Source organism: Corvus cornix, chromosome 3 (assembly GCF_000738735.6).
Source record: "Corvus cornix cornix isolate S_Up_H32 chromosome 3, ASM73873v5, whole genome shotgun sequence".
Classification (NCBI taxonomy): Eukaryota; Metazoa; Chordata; class Aves; order Passeriformes; family Corvidae; genus Corvus; species Corvus cornix.
In genome coordinates this window covers 38,982,800-38,999,545 of record NC_047056.1, presented here as the reverse complement: position 1 = coordinate 38,999,545, position 16,746 = coordinate 38,982,800, and the positions used below count along the sequence as shown (strand labels likewise).

The 16,746-nt window shown below is 38.5% G+C and overlaps 1 protein-coding gene across 4 annotated transcripts in view; it reads left to right on the top strand.

The window, feature by feature from the left end:
* The window catches only part of PDE10A (phosphodiesterase 10A), a 347,833-nt gene extending 341,034 nt beyond the window's left edge, over positions 1-6,799 (top strand). For 3 of the 4 annotated variants that reach the window (XM_039568839.1, XM_039568837.1, XM_039568838.1), the window contains one exon: positions 2,289-2,678. In XM_039568839.1, coding sequence (XP_039424773.1) covers positions 2,289-2,406 — 118 coding nt within the window. In that variant the 3' untranslated portion in view covers positions 2,407-2,678. Of the gene's footprint in view, positions 1-2,288 lie in introns of all 4 variants that reach the window. The other variant, XM_010391640.4, reaches the window with a different exon arrangement.
* Positions 6,800-16,746: the final 9,947 nt, after the last annotated feature.

Here is a 16,746-nt window from a genome sequence, read left to right as displayed (position 1 = left end):
CCTCTGCTTTGTCTTTGAAGAGAATGAAGAGGAAGTTTGAGGGTTAAGACTTGGAGATGGAGAACAGGAAATCAAAATACAGATATAACTTCAGGTGCCCAGTTAGAAAAAAATGATGTTATTGCAGGGTCTAGAATACTCCAGAGTGGCTGATTTTGCAGTACACTTTTGTTTTTCCTTTATTTTTGATGGTTAACTGTTATTTGGTGATGAGAGGCAAACAGCCTCATTCTTGCTTGGTGTTTCCTTAGTTGTTGACTGAACCAATTTTTGATATCACCCCTTCACCAGCAGTGCTCATTCTTGAAACACAGTATTTAAGCTGCTGTGTCCTTGAGTTCTTTGAAACTCAGACACCAGCTGCAAATAATAGCAGCAAAAGCAGCCAAGGCAGCATGTCAGCATCAAGGTTTTTATTTTTAGAGCATCTGGGCATTTATTCCAGACACTAGGAGCCAGGGCTTCATTGGGAGCTCAAAGGCAAATGAATCATATTATCTACACCTTACAAAAAAATAAAATATCTAACACTGATTTCCCTAAAGTAAGATAGCAGCTAATAGTCTAGAAGGTTTTCTCATCTGGTAATTTATTCCACATTTTTAAATGCTTTCTTGTCATTTTGAGTAGATCAAAACTATTAGCCACCTGTGTTACAGTGTTCAGAATAAGTCTTATGTAAGTTTTCTAGCCCATGTACTCAGTAGGCCTACCAAAGCATAACTATATGGCAGTGTATTTATTTAGAGGATGATGTGATTTATTTTTCTCCTTTATTTCAGACCAAATAATTTAAAACTATTTTCCTTATGATTTTGGGTCTCTCAATTCTTGCTAAAATTGATACAACTTAAAAATATTTTGACTGCAGTTCTCATTACTTTCCCAGTTCCAGGAAGGAGACAGAACTAGAGATGCTCCATTTTTTCTGATCCTTAGTGCGTGATTGTATTCTCTGAGGTTCAATGCTGTATTAATGCTGGCTTCATAACTTCCAGCTGGTCTGAAGCACTGGCAGAGCATTTTCCTGCAGAAAATGGTGTAGGTGTTACCCTAGAGGGCACCAGCTTGCTTTGGTAGATTTCATCAGATCCTGTCTTCCACAATCCCCAGAAAATGCAACATTTTCTCTTCTTACCTGTACATTGTGCTTTCAGATCAATATTTGCTGGTTTAGCAAATGTTTTGGCAAGGCTTTGACAAAAAACGCAGAAGAGCTCTGCCACATAAATTACAATGTAATATCATGGTATTACACATATCATGGGAGACATTTTAGCACTGTTGCCATCCTGTTTGTTTACTGAAGGCATATAAGAACTGTTGTTTCAGTAAATAGGGATCTGACAGCATGAAAATGAAACAGTTGGGTTTACTCTCTTTCTCCCTGTGTTTGAAGACTGAATGCTGAGATTTGGCCATAGGTTGCAATTATGTTTCACTATTGCATATAGATTTCCCAGTCACTAGAGTGATACTGGTGTACAGTAAGTAAGACTATGGGTTTGTACCCCCTTCAGATCATTAGAACATTGCCAGCTTAATTTCTCCTCATTCTATGGCTTATGAACCAACTTTTGAATTTAAGGGTTGGCCAGGCTGTGAGACACTAAAAGAAATTTATGTCTAAAGGTGTACCCTTTAGATGTAGTAGACTGATAATATGATCACCACAATAGTAATTGAAAATTGATACTATGATATTGGCATCCAACATTTTATATACTGTCAGGCAGCCCATGTGTAGGAGTTTCAGAAAGCTTAATGTGCTCCTGTTGTTTCCAATGAGGGAAGCTTCCTGGCAAAAGTCCTGATTTCTCTGCTGGTTTTGAAAAGGGCTGAAGTAAAATCTGCTGTGGTAAAATCCCTGCAGTCCAAAGTGTGAAAGGTTTCTTGTCTCTGGAGTGCTGTTTCAAAGTCTCTTCAGACATGTCTCTCTTGGGTCACAGCTGGGCTTTTCTGAAGCCCTGAGGGCTATAAATTTGTCATGGAAGCAGGTGGGGAGCCTCTAGCTTCAGGGCTTGCCTTGGGGAAGGAAGGTGTACTGTAGGCTAATTTAGAGTTAACATGGATATGAGTCAGACAGAATTACAAAATGGGATAACTGAAGTTGAAGGCTGAAATAATGTATAGATGATAAAAGCTTGATTACATACAGGTACTAATACAAATATACTTACATAAATATAATTCTCAAAGTATAGTACAGCAGACATTACTGTGAGGAAGAAATAAATCCCAGTAAACTTATGAACAGTGTTTTACCTTTGACTTTTTTGCAACTCCAGGGACAATCTCAACCAATGGGAGAAAGTAACGAGAGGTGAGGAAGCCTCTATATGGATTTCTTCTCAATCCCTTGCTCCTGGGACATCTGATTCTCTTCCTGTGAAGATTGATGACTGAACATCAGCAACAGATTGCTTTAACATGAAAAGCACCCCTTCTTGTTTTGGGGATTGTTTTTTTGTTTTGTTTCATTTTTATTTGGAAAAAAAAAAAAGGAAAAAGGAAAGCTACAAAATGCTAACTAAGAAGTAGACCTGCCTGGGAAGGTAGCACCTACGGAGTTACCTCAGCTAAGTGACTCCGACAGCCAATCTCCTGACCTACACCAGTGACACAATGTAAACAGAGGGAAAATGACAACCCAGATGTTTTGGAGTCAGCTATCAAAAGAGAACTTACAACTTGTGAATATAAAAGACTGGCCTTATCTCATGGGCTACATTGCTGAGGCCTTAATTTAAAACTGATGGGGGTGGGGGGAATCTTATGGGGTACTTCTAAATTGTATCTTTCTAGTAAGGGTTTCAATGGTACTTTTATTATACTGTACTGTGGCTGGCTTTAACACCAGTGTCACTTGGGAGTTCTTGGCTATAAATAGAACAATATACCCATTGCTATTGTGAATGTTTATGTGTGATCTACTTGTAATCAGTTTGAACTCCAGCAGAATCCTTGGAGACTATAATTTATGCTTAGGTTACTCTCTTGCTGGAAACTAAAGGAAAACCAACATTCAGGTTAAAGTTTTAAAGTACTTCATTAAGCATCATGATGCCAATTGTCTGTCACTCACAAGGGAAATGTTGATAGAACTAGTGATGGTGCTTTGTTCTTTAGGATGTTTTTTAAACCTAGAAAACTCCTCCCTTAAAACACTGGAAGTACTGGATAATTATCTCCGATATGAGAGGGAGTTTCAGGTTGGAGTTTTTGTGTCCATAGTGACAGAAATAGCGGACTAAAATTTAAATGTGACAGCAAAGATTTCCTTGCCCAGCTCACAATTAAGTAAAGTCATCATTTTTATTTCTACCTACTGAGCTGTATTTTAAAAGGTATTAGAGACATACCTGAAGTATGCTATCTGCTCGGAACAAAAGCCTTGTCAGAAAATTCAGGTGTGATAAGAGAGATTGTGGTACCATCACAATAAATCAAAAATGTGTTTGTATTGACTAGCTATTGTGTTGCACAGTAACACTGCATGTCTTCTACTGCTTTTTCCCCCCATCCCAAGATGAGTGAAATTAGGAAACTTCTCCATTTGTCTGTTTGTTTTTTCCCCTAGTTAGCAAAATTTCCAGGTTTAGAAATGCCTTTATTAGTGAAAGAATAGCTGACTGAAGAAAAGTACACTAAATGGTGTGTTTACAGTTCTGTGCTGACAGGCCTCAGCCTTAACAAACTTATGCACAGACTTACATGTAATGCCACTCTTTTAAATTTAGTGCAATTGTACAGAGTATGTCTCATGACACCTAATTTGCCTTTGTCTTTCTCTTAAAAATAATGAGAAAAAAAAACTTCATAGTGATCCACACAGTAGGTGAAAACACAGTCTTTGCATACCTTTCACATACAGCATATACTGCATTATGTGCTTTTTCACAGATAATGCGCTCTTGTAGAGGTTCCGTGATAACATGGCCATTGTGTAACTGCGACGAGTAATGGTAGTGACCTAAAGACAGAACACAGGTTCTCTTTTTCCATCTCCTGTCTTTTGGGCTCTATTGCTCTAACAGGCATGCCAGCTTTTGGGTTCCATGTGAACAACTTGGCCTCTTGAGTTTTGCCTTCTGTTATGGTCGAGCACATGCCAGTATCTGTATATGTGTACAGTACGTGATCCGTAGTCGCATAATGTATAAATGCACCTAAGCCTTTGCTGTACATAGAGATCCCACAGGCTGAGAATTCAATATGAAGTTATCTTATTTGTATGATGCATGTTACTTAGCAACAGCCCCATAATTTTTTTCAGTTTCCCTTAGCAATTCTAAGTGCAGAAATTCTTTGGTAATCACAGCAAACTGGTTTGGAATTGAAAAAGAACAAAAACAAAAAAGAAAAACATGGCATGAAACAATTACACCAAAGTAGAATGAATAATATCTCATGCTGTGTCCTCTACTTTCCTCCTTATCCATTCTGTTTCAGCTAAGTAATGCAGATGCAACCTTTCATCCACTAAGTACTTGAGACAGAATCCACTGTTCGTAATTTACATGGAAATTATCTAAATCTATGGTGACTACAAAAATCCTTTTGAAATTCAGATACCTCAACAACTGGATGGAATGTTTTCCTTTCCTTTGTGGGCTAACTATATTTGCTTAAGCATATTTGCCTTAAATACATTTGCCATAAATATATTTGCCATCATTTTCCCTTTTTTTCCCCCTCTCCATTTAAAAATGCTGATATTAAAAGCATTGCAAAAGTATTCCTTATCACACTATGCCTGCGTGTATGGAAAGCTTTTCATTCATCTTTTACTCACGGACAGTAAAGGTAAATTCACTAGTTCTGCTTCCCACCATTAAAAATACTTGTCAGTATCACACACGACGTTATGTTTTGAAGTTTATAAGTACTGATAGAGAGCATGTTTCCCTGGCAAATTTGTCAAACTGGCAATAAGTTGTTCTATTAATATCTCAAGTGAATCAGCTACTGTTTCTAATATAGAGCTATCCAAACCACTTAAAATATATGTTTGCTATAGTATAATGTCTATTACAATTTTTAAAAATTGGCTCCAGTGGCTGTGATTTGGTTTGATTTCCTGGTGTGTAAAAGGAGAAAGGTCATAACAAAATGTTACTCCTTGTTAGGACCTAGACCAACAAAAATAATCATGACAAGCTGGGTTTTTTTTAGCGAATATAGTCTGTCTTGGCATTTACAGAGTACAGATTTGTATGTGTAAATATTTTGTAGAAAAAGATTTGTATCTGCACTTCCAAAGTCAAACCCATCAAAAATTAGAACCTTGGAGCTGCATTTGAATTTAATGACTCAAAGATCATTCCTTTCCTAGAAGTGTTAGATTTTATATTCCTAGAACTGCATTTTTCTTGATAATAATTCCAGCTGCTTTTCCCTTCTGTGTCTAGTAAATGTGAAAACACTGTTTGAAGTTCTAACTGAGCATTTGTAGTGTATTATGAAATGGTGCCTGAATGGTATGCACTAAGTGAGAAAAATAGTTGACATAGCATGATACTCACTGAGATGTTGCATATTTTATTACAGCACGAAAAATTCCATTTTTACAATTAATCTATGAATTTTAGATGGTTTTGCAGCATTCTACTGTAATGGTTCAACTCATGGCAGTAATTTTTTTTCTATAAATGACCATTAGAGAAATGAAATACGGGTTTTTTAGGGGGAGTATATGATCAAGCATATTAAATTGGAGGGGACATGCAGAATGGAATTCATCTTTTTATGTGGTACAGATTTCTTTCCTGTGTTTAAACTTAAAACAGTGGGATCAGTTTGCTGTGACTGCACTTAGAGCATTTAGTGTTAAAATTGTAGGAGTAGCAAAAAGCACTGTTCATGTTAAAAAATAGAGATTGTTAGATGCTCAAATCAATCATGACCCTCTTGAAATAATGCATTTGCCTCAAACACTGTGATATTGGACCAGTTCTGTGAAGTGGAACAATTAATTTATTCATTCTAAACACAGAAAAGGCTTTCTGCACACTACTACAAAGGAAGTTCATGTTCAAACTTTAGGTTATATATCCCAATCTAGCAAAGGCACATCATAACTTTTGTTTGCTTTCTGACCAAAAACTGTGCTCGATTGTAATACGGGTGTATACTCTGTCAAAAAACCCTAAAATAACGGACTGCTTTCTAGGGTAGATCAAACTGATTTGTAGAGTAGTTTCATAAATATTCCAAATTCAGGTTGGGCTGTTATGTGAAGAAGAAAGAACTTCAAGGTAACAACATTCAACTTTACTACATTTAGTGAGCTGAAAAATTTGTTTTATATATATATATATTTACACACACATATATATATATATGATACATATAAACTATCTTTGTAAAAAAATATGCAAGTGCAATAATTTAAAGAGGTCTTAACTTTGCATTTATAAATTATAAATACTGTACATGGTGTGTAATTTTTTTCATGTATTCATTTGCAGTCTTTGTATTTAAAAAACAAACCTAAACCTTTACTATTACGTTTGTACAATAGAACAGTAAGCATTTATTATGATATAGTTAAGTTGTAAATAAATTCACAAACCAAACAGCCAGTACATATGCATATATGGGTGTCCTATTGTGAAACCTGTTTTTGCTTTTACTGCTGGCTTTAGCACAGCAAGACGACTTCTGTGGATATGTAATTATACATATAAATATATGTATGATACATAAAATATATTTAGAAATGTTCATAATTTTAATGGATATATCTATACATATACTTTGGTGTGAATATTACTGAATACAGAGTTTTTTAATATTATTTTTCATGTTTATTTTTGCTATTATTGGGAGTGCAAGTGAGGGATGGGAATGTGTGTGCATACATGTGTGTTTATACCACAAGTAAACTGCAGCACAAAGTGATTCAAAACACAATGGAGTCTTTTGAATAGGCAGTACTTGTTGTTCCCTGTATTTTCAGTTTACTGCTCATGATATCTTTTCCCAACATAAGATTTTTTTCTGTATAGTTTTATCACCTATTGCAGGTTCACATTGCCACAAACTGCAAAGGGATCTCCTTTTCTGTTTGCCCTCCTGCTGCCAGAGAGCTTACCTTGTTGTTGACAGATAATTTCCACATAGATTGTTGCTTTGCCACTGTCTAATGTCAGTGCAGCTGATACAGAATCATTTGCTACCTTTGGGAATTATTGAGATATTCAGATGCTGAATTGCAAAAGAATAATCCTGCACCCAAATTTGTAAGGTCTAGTCAAAAGCAATATAGGACTTTAACAGCTGCCAATACCCTGAAAATACAAGGTAGGTTCAGAGAACTGTAAAGCAAAATTCTGAACGCATTAAAAATGAAATTAAAAAATAGCTTAAAAAAAAAACCACAAGGAAAAATAATTGTGTGTATTTCTCCACTTAATACATACTCTTGTGACCAGCCGTTCCAGAAAGCTCTGTTTGCTGCAAGGGCCAGCTTTTGTGATGAGAGAGAAACTGCACTGACATTTAATGCATTTTTTAGGGTTCGTTCATTAAATTTAAGACTTTCTGAATTATTTTGAGGGAAAGGCAATAGAAGAAGAATGTTTCTATAAAAAAGATTAATTTAGTACTTTCCACCTGTTTCTGTATTGTTGGCAAGGATCTATGGGCTGAAGTCAATTAATGACTTTCTGGACAAGATTTTAAAATTGGTGGCAGTCAATCACATGTCTTTTCATATATTTCTGCTTGTGCAGACTTAGCTCTTGTAGCACAGCACAGTGCTTTGCCATTGATGGTCACTGTCCATTTGGTGTGCTTTCCTTAACACTTTTAGCCCTTTGACATTGAAGAACATTATCAGAAACTTACAAAAACCAAGCCTGGGTATATTCCCTTGCAGATAACAGAAAATATAAATGTAAAAACACCTTAACTTAAGCTCATTGATGTTTGTGGAGGAAATGAGTATTGCTGTTGGTTTTAAGGAACTTTGAATTTGTCTTACTTGAAAGTATCAAAATGCTCTGGGACTGAAATATCAATGCCTTTCACCTGCTGAACAAGTATTGGAGATTACTTTGTTGTACTTATTTTGCTGAAGACAAAGCTAAGGAGAAATTCCCCTTCCTCAATCTGTAGTCTGTCTTCCTGAGGTTAAGGGAGAAAAGTTTTTTTCAGTGTGTTTCAGTAGTGCTCTGGAAGAGCATGGAAGCTGTTTACAAAGATGAAGATCTTTGGGTCAAGAATGATTTACAGAGAAATGCATCAGAAGGTAGCTCGTGTGTGCATTATACCTCTTGTTTAAAAGTCTAAAAGAAAGGAGAAATCTGAGACTCAAGAAATATGAAAAGAATGCAATATAGCAGGTAAAGTTTTTCTTTCCTTTTTTTTTTTTTTTTTGTAACATTGCTGGCAGGACTAAATGAATGATTTTCACCGTATCATCTGTTAACATGCAGCTGGCATTAATAGTTTTTTTTTTTTACAGCATTGTAAACCCTGTGAATACAGGTGAGAATATGTTTGTAGTGTTGCTTCTGTCCCTTTAGCTGTATTTCTGCTGCTTTTAGAAGCAACATCAGTTGTTAATAAACACTACTTAATAAGCACATTGGAAATGAAAAAAATAGGGCTTGTAAAATAAAAAAAAAAGAAGAAAAAAACCCAAAAGCAAATAGAATAAAAGAAGAAAAAAACAGAACAAAAACCTTTTAGAAGTACCTGAGAGTCAGTAGTTCTCAGAAGCCTCTGAAAATTTTGCCATCGATGTAAGTAGCAGTAGTGAATGTGGTACAGTGATGAATATGGGTAGTTCTGATGAACAAGTTCATCATAAGGAACAGAAGTGGTACGGTAACTAATGTTAATTTCCAGCTAGTGAAGTCCAGGTTGTTTTCTGCTGCTGTCTTGTGGAAAAAAAAAGCATATTCCATATCAGGTGTATTTTACATCTTGAGACAAAAAGAAAGCCACCTTGCTGAAAAAAAAAAGTAGTTTCTCATGTAAGTAATGTGGGGAAAAGGCCAGCAAGATGTGCTTTTCTTCTTAATGTGAAAATGTACTGATGCTAGAAGAGAAAAATATTTACAGTTCATTTGGAAAGACTGGACATCTGTTATGATGCTACTTATGGACTTGAAGGAACAAAGTTGTTCTGTGACAGATTTTCACTATAACCTTGTGCAACTTGCCAGACACTGGATGGTTTGGAATTTTTTTCAATTTAAACACTCCAAACACTTTTTTTTTTTTTTTTTTTTTATGTTATGCATATTGGAAAATACTCCTGGCTACATGCAGTCTAGAATTCAAAATACATGTAGAGAAAGATATTTACTTTCTTGTCAGATGAGGATAAATACCACAGGGCTGTGATGCCCTCAGGTGTGCTGCTGATGAGTACCTCCTTCTCCATTTTCTCTGGATGTGAGGGGAACATTAAGAAATCACACTGAGAGGTTTCAAGCTTGGATATATGGTTTTACCTCTAACTTTTGAGCTGCTGCAATGACATATAATCTTTGAAAAAATCAAACTCCTGTAACTAAACACTGTAGCAAATTTTGTTTTAAAATTTTACTGACTTCTATATAAGTGCCAGTGGCAAATTGGCTTGGGTACCACACCTGGGTAGCTCCTGTTCTGCAGCCATTTTGAAGGTCCTGTTCCAGGGCTGCTAGGAGTGGTATAAGTAATTCTTTGGATCCTTTAAACTGTCTCAATCAGCTCCAGTCATCAGACAACTTCCTATTTTGGACTCGGTATCTGCCCAGATGTATCTGGGTCTATCTTCAGTGCAGCTCTCAATGTTTCTCAGTTAGTTATGAAATACAGTAGAACATGCTATAGTCTCATACAGAGCTGCACTGCAATATACACTCTTCCTTTCAAAGTTACAAAGTTTTCAAAGCCACAGCACTCATAAAGGTTCTAGGTACTCTAGAATCACAAGCATGGTAAAACTAGTTTTGGAGGAATACATACTGGTTGGTCATTTTTTTTTTTTTTAGAATGTGTATAAAATAATACACAAAACTTGGAATATGTTACTTTTGGAAGCTGTCTTTCATGCATAATACAGAAAAATGTTCTCTGAAATCCCTCTTCCTGTCTCCAGCAGAGCAGTGCCATCAGTGCCAGCTATCTTTTACTGGGGATATACCAGAAGCATTAGTCTATTAAGTGTCTGGTCCATCAAGAGAACCTAAGGAACTTATAAGACCTTTTACCAATTTCCTAAATTTAATTGATCCTGTGTAGCCTGTGTCATAGATGAAGCCATTTGTGTATCTTATTCCTTTTGCTGCTTGCTTTTAGTCACAGTAAAACAGAGTTTGCAGGACTTGCTTGAGCTTCCATTTTGTTTGATATCTAACCTCCATCTGACAAAACACTTCTGACACAGATATTTCCCCTCCCCAGGAATACTGATGCTATGGGAAATGCTGTAGCAGACATTCACATGGAAAACAGGAAAGATTTTTTTCACATTCTTTCAATTGGAACGTGTACTGAGAGAATCTGTGTCATCATTTTCAGTCAAGTCAGTATAAAATGTACCATGGGAAAACTGGAGTGGAACATTATTCCTTTTGCAGATGTGGGAAGGCTTTGTGTCAATGACTTATCACTAACTCTTTTTCTGCATCTTAGTAGCAACTCTATATTTTAAACAAGAGAATCCTGTGACTGAGAATGCTATAATTTAATGTTTATGCTGCTGCAGTCAAGGATAATGTGGTTGACACAGCCTGGAATTGTCTATTCTATGAACTTTACAGGGTAGGCTGATGGCTGTAACCCATTTTCTTTCCTTCCATAAGTGACGTTACTGCCATTTTTGTCCTGAATTGAGGGGAATACTGGGAACTTCAGCAGAGAGAGAGGATGGGCTGGAGCAGACGGAATTCTTTTCCTTCCTAGAGCTTGTCTCATCAAGTTTTCCTGGAGATGAACTGATTGGGAATATCAGTTTCACTAGTGCTACCTTGAAAAAAAAGTAAAATAAATAGAGTATGTCATGTTCTGTAATAAATTTAGAAATAATTAGAAACCAAATATGAACTGTGTAATTCTCCACAGTACCCTACAAGGTTAGTCCAAATTTTTCACATGCTTTTTTCCATGCATGTACATAAAAACAACTATTTTTAAAATGCATGGTTTTCCCACAGCCTGTGTGGTTCTTCAGCACTACAGCCACATGGCAATCACTATCTGTTTAAAACAAGTGACCTAGGAGAAAAGTGTAACATGCTCTAATTTCTACATGCCAAGAAATGATGAGAGGGAAATGCTTGTGAAAATCCCACTAGAGAATGATATTCTGAAAAAAACCCTCACTTTTTTTACTCTGAGGATAGTTGTATTTAACTTGATAATAAACTGCCTGGATACTTCTTCTACAGGTTATATAGACTCCAGATAGGTATTATGGTTGTTGAAAATAATTTATGTCAGCAACAGGCTGAGAATATGCAGAAACATACTTCCAAAATAGATGATGAAAAATAATTTAGAAAAGCAAAACTGTGATGTTTAAAATGCTGAGAAATAACTTTTCCAAGGACTTTCAGCATGTGGCCGATCCCCAGCTTGCTGAAAATTGTGTGTTTGCAGAGCAGGGCGAGTTTAAAAAAGTTGCAGTAACTTTTCTCTCTTGTAGTCATATACAGCTGTGACTGTGAGGGATCTCACCTGGAAATTGCTCTGCACATCACTGCCACTGCACTAATAGGATCAGAGGGTGCTCTGTGAGTCCTCTCTGTTTGACAAAGGTAAGTAGCACTGGAAAGGTCCTCTCTGCCACTCACCAATGCCCCAGGCAAGTAGACACAACCAAACCAACTATACCCCTGTGCAGAAAAGGCTTTGAGACAGGACACCATGATCATCATTTCTGCTGCTCCCAGCATTATTAACTGGTGGAATCCACAGCAGCAGAGCTGATGTGAAATCCTGAGGACCTGAGGCTACACTGTTGCTCCCAAACAGGTATTCCTCTGATCACCGGGGAGATGAAGCCCAGCTTCCTACTGATGTGCATTAGTGTCCTTAGATTTAAAAAAATTAAGTTAGATTTTCTGCTACCTTTACATGTGATTTTTAAATGCTCCTCTGTTCCATATTACAATTAATCTCTTGCTGTGCTTTGGCTATGATACACAGACTCACATATCCTGTAGAAGCTGGCTGACAGAATGAATACTATGGGGTGAACCCCAGTCCTTTCCCTAAACAGCCAGTTCTTTTATCAAATATGGAACTTCGTTATTTATAAGACTGTTCTCTGAAGTTTGAATGAAATCAGCCAATACATTCAAAAGATTTATGGGAGGAGAATGAAGGTGCCAGGGAGTGGGAGGTCTAGAGTGGCATTTCTGAAAAGCCACCTAAGATACCATACTGTGCCTTACAGTTCAAACTTTGACTTTTGAACTATGGTAAAATAATATCTGTTGAAGCCCCACATACTGTATGAATGCTGGCAAACTTTTGCTTTTGCCATTCCTAATACACAAACTAAATACTGCAACTTGTCATCAGTTTCTCAGAACAAGTCTGGGCACTTTGTTTTTCTCTGTTTAAGATGTGTTGTGTAGACACACTTTACCTCTATCTGCAGTGGGAGCAATGCTTCCTAACTGAAAAGTCTGGCTGTCAGGACCTTGGACTACGTACAGGTTATGTTTCTGGGATGAAAGTGTGAGTAGCATACTGGGATGGAGACAAACAGCTACACAGCAGGTATTTAAAAACTATCCTACATTTTGACTTGTTAAGGAATTCTGATTTTTTTTAAAGGATTTAAGTTTAGAAATTCTCTTAAATCTAATCCTGGAGCTTGTAGCTGCTGATGACATGAGCCTTCCCTGTGATACTGATGAGACTAGATGCTGTGACTGTTGAATAGCTGGACTGTGGTGCTGTTCTCAGATTCTGTAAACACTTTTTGATGGATGGGTTTTATTTAGGGCTCTATTTTTTCCTTTGTATAAAGCCTGCCCTGCAAAGCAATCAGGTTTGAATTATCCCAGTTCGATGGTGAACCTCTCTTACTCATATTCCTGCTGTTTTCCCTCTGCAGCCTAGAGCTTTCAGCTCTGTCATGGTACTTGTGAAAAAATTTGGGCTGAATTCTGGCTGTGTTCATGAGGGTTTTCAAAGAAGGTTCCTGCTGACTCCTTTTGATAAAGGTCAGTCTTAAAGTGGGGTTGGGACAGGTGTAAATTACATTGTCAGTTCCTGAAGTCAATGCCCATTTAGACTCCAAAGGTAGCAGTGTAATGAGTGGTGGTTGCCAGTGCCCTCAGAAGACCTACTCTAATAATGCAAATGCTGATTGCTGCCATTCCCCAGCTTTGGATCTTGCCTTTGGCACAAGTGTCCATGCAGGCCCATTACAGAGCCCAGATTACACATCTGACTCAATACAGCATCTAGCCTGCTTCTGTGCCAGAGATAACTGAGAGTCTACCCTCATCCTGCCTCTTCCACAGCCATAATCTGCCTCTGATTAACGCAATGCGCGGGGCAGCCTCGGAACTGCTCCGTAGAGCTGAGCACAAGGCCACTCCAGCTGTGTTAGTCTGGTTCAGGCTCCTCACTGAGCCTTACAGAGCAAACATAACCAACCCTTCAAATGCATCCCCTGCCCTCTGCTTGATGGTGTCTTTTTATATAATAACAATATGAAATTAAAGCAAATTGAACTCGTGACTGTGACAAAGTACATAACGACCATAAGATATTTGCATTTCAGGGCATTTGGGGGCAAGATAATAACCATAAAACTTACAGCAATAGATCTGATTTCTTGGCAGTCCTTTCTGTTGTTCATTGCAAGCAAAAGCCCCATAGTAGCATTAACAGTAATAGAAGGAATGCTGTCACTTTTTTTCCATTTACACAAATATAGTTTGAGAAGCAGGAGCAATAGCTCAGAGGTAAGAGAGGCTTTGTTTTTTGGTGCCTGCATGCTTCAAGAGTCACAAAGCTATATTGACCTACCTATATTTGTGGTCATCATACATAGAAGAGCTGGCTGGGACTGATCATTTCTGGGCACAGATGGGAGGTTTCATTTTTACTCTAAACTATAACTGGGTCCAACTGTGCTTTGTGACTCCTGAGCATAAACCAGAGATCCTTTAAAGGAAGAGATCAAGCTGCTCTGTCCCAATCTGAAGGATGGATGCCATCTTAAGGACAGACCTTTGAGTCAGACAGATATAATGACCAGTGCTGTGCTCAAAATGTGCTAAAGTGGTTGTCATCTAGTTTGTTAGGAATCAGGCACGCAGTGCAATGCTACTCAGACTTCTAAGAAATTGATTTAATTAGGTATGCTTGTAAGATTAACATACAGCATCAATATAGCGGTTTGGGTTTGTTTATTTATTTGATGCAGGATTTATTTTCTTGATTTTGTTTGTTTTGTGGGTTTATTTTTGTTTTGGTTTTCCATTTGTTTGGGTTTAGATTTCTTTCTGTCTGCATTGGAAACAAATTATGGGATTGTCAAGCTACTGCATATGTGATAACTGTGCTAAGAGGATAAGGGCCTTGATCATGGTCCTAAAGCCAGTCAAACGTGTCTGTTGCTATCTGCCAGGGAAAAGGCTGTCTTCCACTTTATTTCTGATGCACCCTCACTGTGTCATCAGCTTGTCTACGTTTTGATTCAACAGCCTGATGCAGGTCCAAAACTTTGGTCTGACACTCATGGAAGCTCAGTTTCTCCATAGGTTTGTTAGATATCCTGCTCTTAAGGCTTTCTATCACTGTTTTCCTTTCACCTCTTCTGCAGACCATTTACTGTGTAGTTTTGCCCCCTTTGATTTTAAGTGTAAAGACTTGCTTATATCATGTTTCTCATGTGACAGATCCTTCTGGTACAGAGTCAGCTCATGTCACCTGAAACTCTTCTGGAGAGGCCCATGTCATGCCTTGATTCTGCTTCTTGGTCTCTCACTAGATACTGGTGTGGCTGTGTGAGGATATGGGAATTCAGTTTTGCTGGATTAGGCCTTTTGCTGGTTCTCCATCCTGCATCTACCCAATATTTCAGCTCAGTCCAAGGCTAAAAATCTCCAGCCACTGACTGCTGTCAGCAATACAAATAACTCCTTCCTTGAAGATTAAAATATTTTTGATAGAAAAGACTTGGTGCTTAGTCAATGAAAGAAGTCTCCTCAGCACTTTGTTTTTGGAGGTTATCCAGTGTGGAGGAAAAACCCAAGCCTTATTGGAGGACTAGATGTAAGGTCTTGGTCCTTCAGAATCTTATTGTTTGTGCAATATCTGAGTCACATGATCTGTTTAGAACCAGATGAAGCCTCAACCTTCATGGAGGTGAGGGTGGTGGTCAAGGCCCTCTGCACTCCCGTGTTGACAGGAAGGCTGGTGCAAGACTTGGGAGGGAAATTGTACGGGTGGAAGAAGCAGTGGTAATTAGCACAACAAATAACTGGGAAGGTGAAGAGGCTATCCCAAAACCCTGACTGAGGGCATTGCATGTCTTAGTATCCAGCCTCCAAGATGATTTGTAACTGGATTCTAGTTCTTGTGCAGGAGCAAGGAGTGCCTTTGGTAAGTTGGGGGGCCCTGAAGTGGGCAATGGGGTGCAGACCAGTGCCTGACAGGGCCAGTCTGAAATCAAGCCTGGGTCTGGCCTTAAGTCCCAGGCAGAAGCATGGTTGAGGGAACATGAGACCCAGGGGCTTGTCCCAGTGCCAGGTGGGGGCCCTGGGGATGATGGGGCATCCAGACAGTGTACGTGGTGATGAACAGGACCTGTGGTGAACATGTCCCCGAGTCTCTGCCAGGCTATGTTGCTGAGAGCAGAACCAGGTGAGCACCTCAGTGCTGCCACACTGTCAGCCAGGTGTGGCTGAAAGGCCAGATGGGATGTTTGGGAGGGGAAGCCACATGGAATGAAGCAGGCAAGGCCTTTGTGCCACTCTGAGGGCAATGTGTGAAATTTTGCTGCAGCAGGAAAAGCTGAGCATAACCCACAGTGATCGACATGACACATACTGCTGGGCTGCCCCTGCTCAGCGGCCTTATCCAAAACCCGAGCTTGGCACATGTGTGTGTCTTTTGCTATGTGCATACCAAGCTTCCCTGACTCTTGGGAAGCCATGCTCAGCTGTACAGAGCTGCTTTGTCACGCTTTTAAACTCTCTTCCACCCTCATGTTCTGCAGGCAGAAATATCCATCTGCCTCCTTCAGGAGGTATATCAAGAGGAGAGATGAAAATTTAGTTAACAAATCTTTCACTCCACAAGTGCCAATTATGTGGGTTTTTTCTCAGATGGTCTAAATGATAAATATAGCTAGCTAAATTCAGAGTAACCATTTTCAACCTGTGTTTAGCACTGAAGTGGGATGCTTCTATTTTCAGGCTGAAGAAGAATTTGTGTGCCTGAAATCCCATCCAAGTTCTTGTAACTAGATCAGTCAGTCTAATAAAAGAGATTACCTCTTCCTACGGACCTTGCCTGACTTACATTCTTCAGGCACTGTGACTACAAGGGTGCTTGCTCATCTTTGCTGTTGCTTCTCTGCCACCTGCAGTGTGCAGCTTGAATGTACAAGACAAAAGATGAGGGGAATCACATCAAGGTATTTCCTGACTTTACAGTGTCTCATTTGCAAGCTTAAAGACCTTCTTGGAAACATAGAAAAATTTAAGTTGGAAGGGAGCTCTGGAGCTCACCCAGTCCAGCCGTATTTCGTTTTGATTCGATGCTCAGCACCAT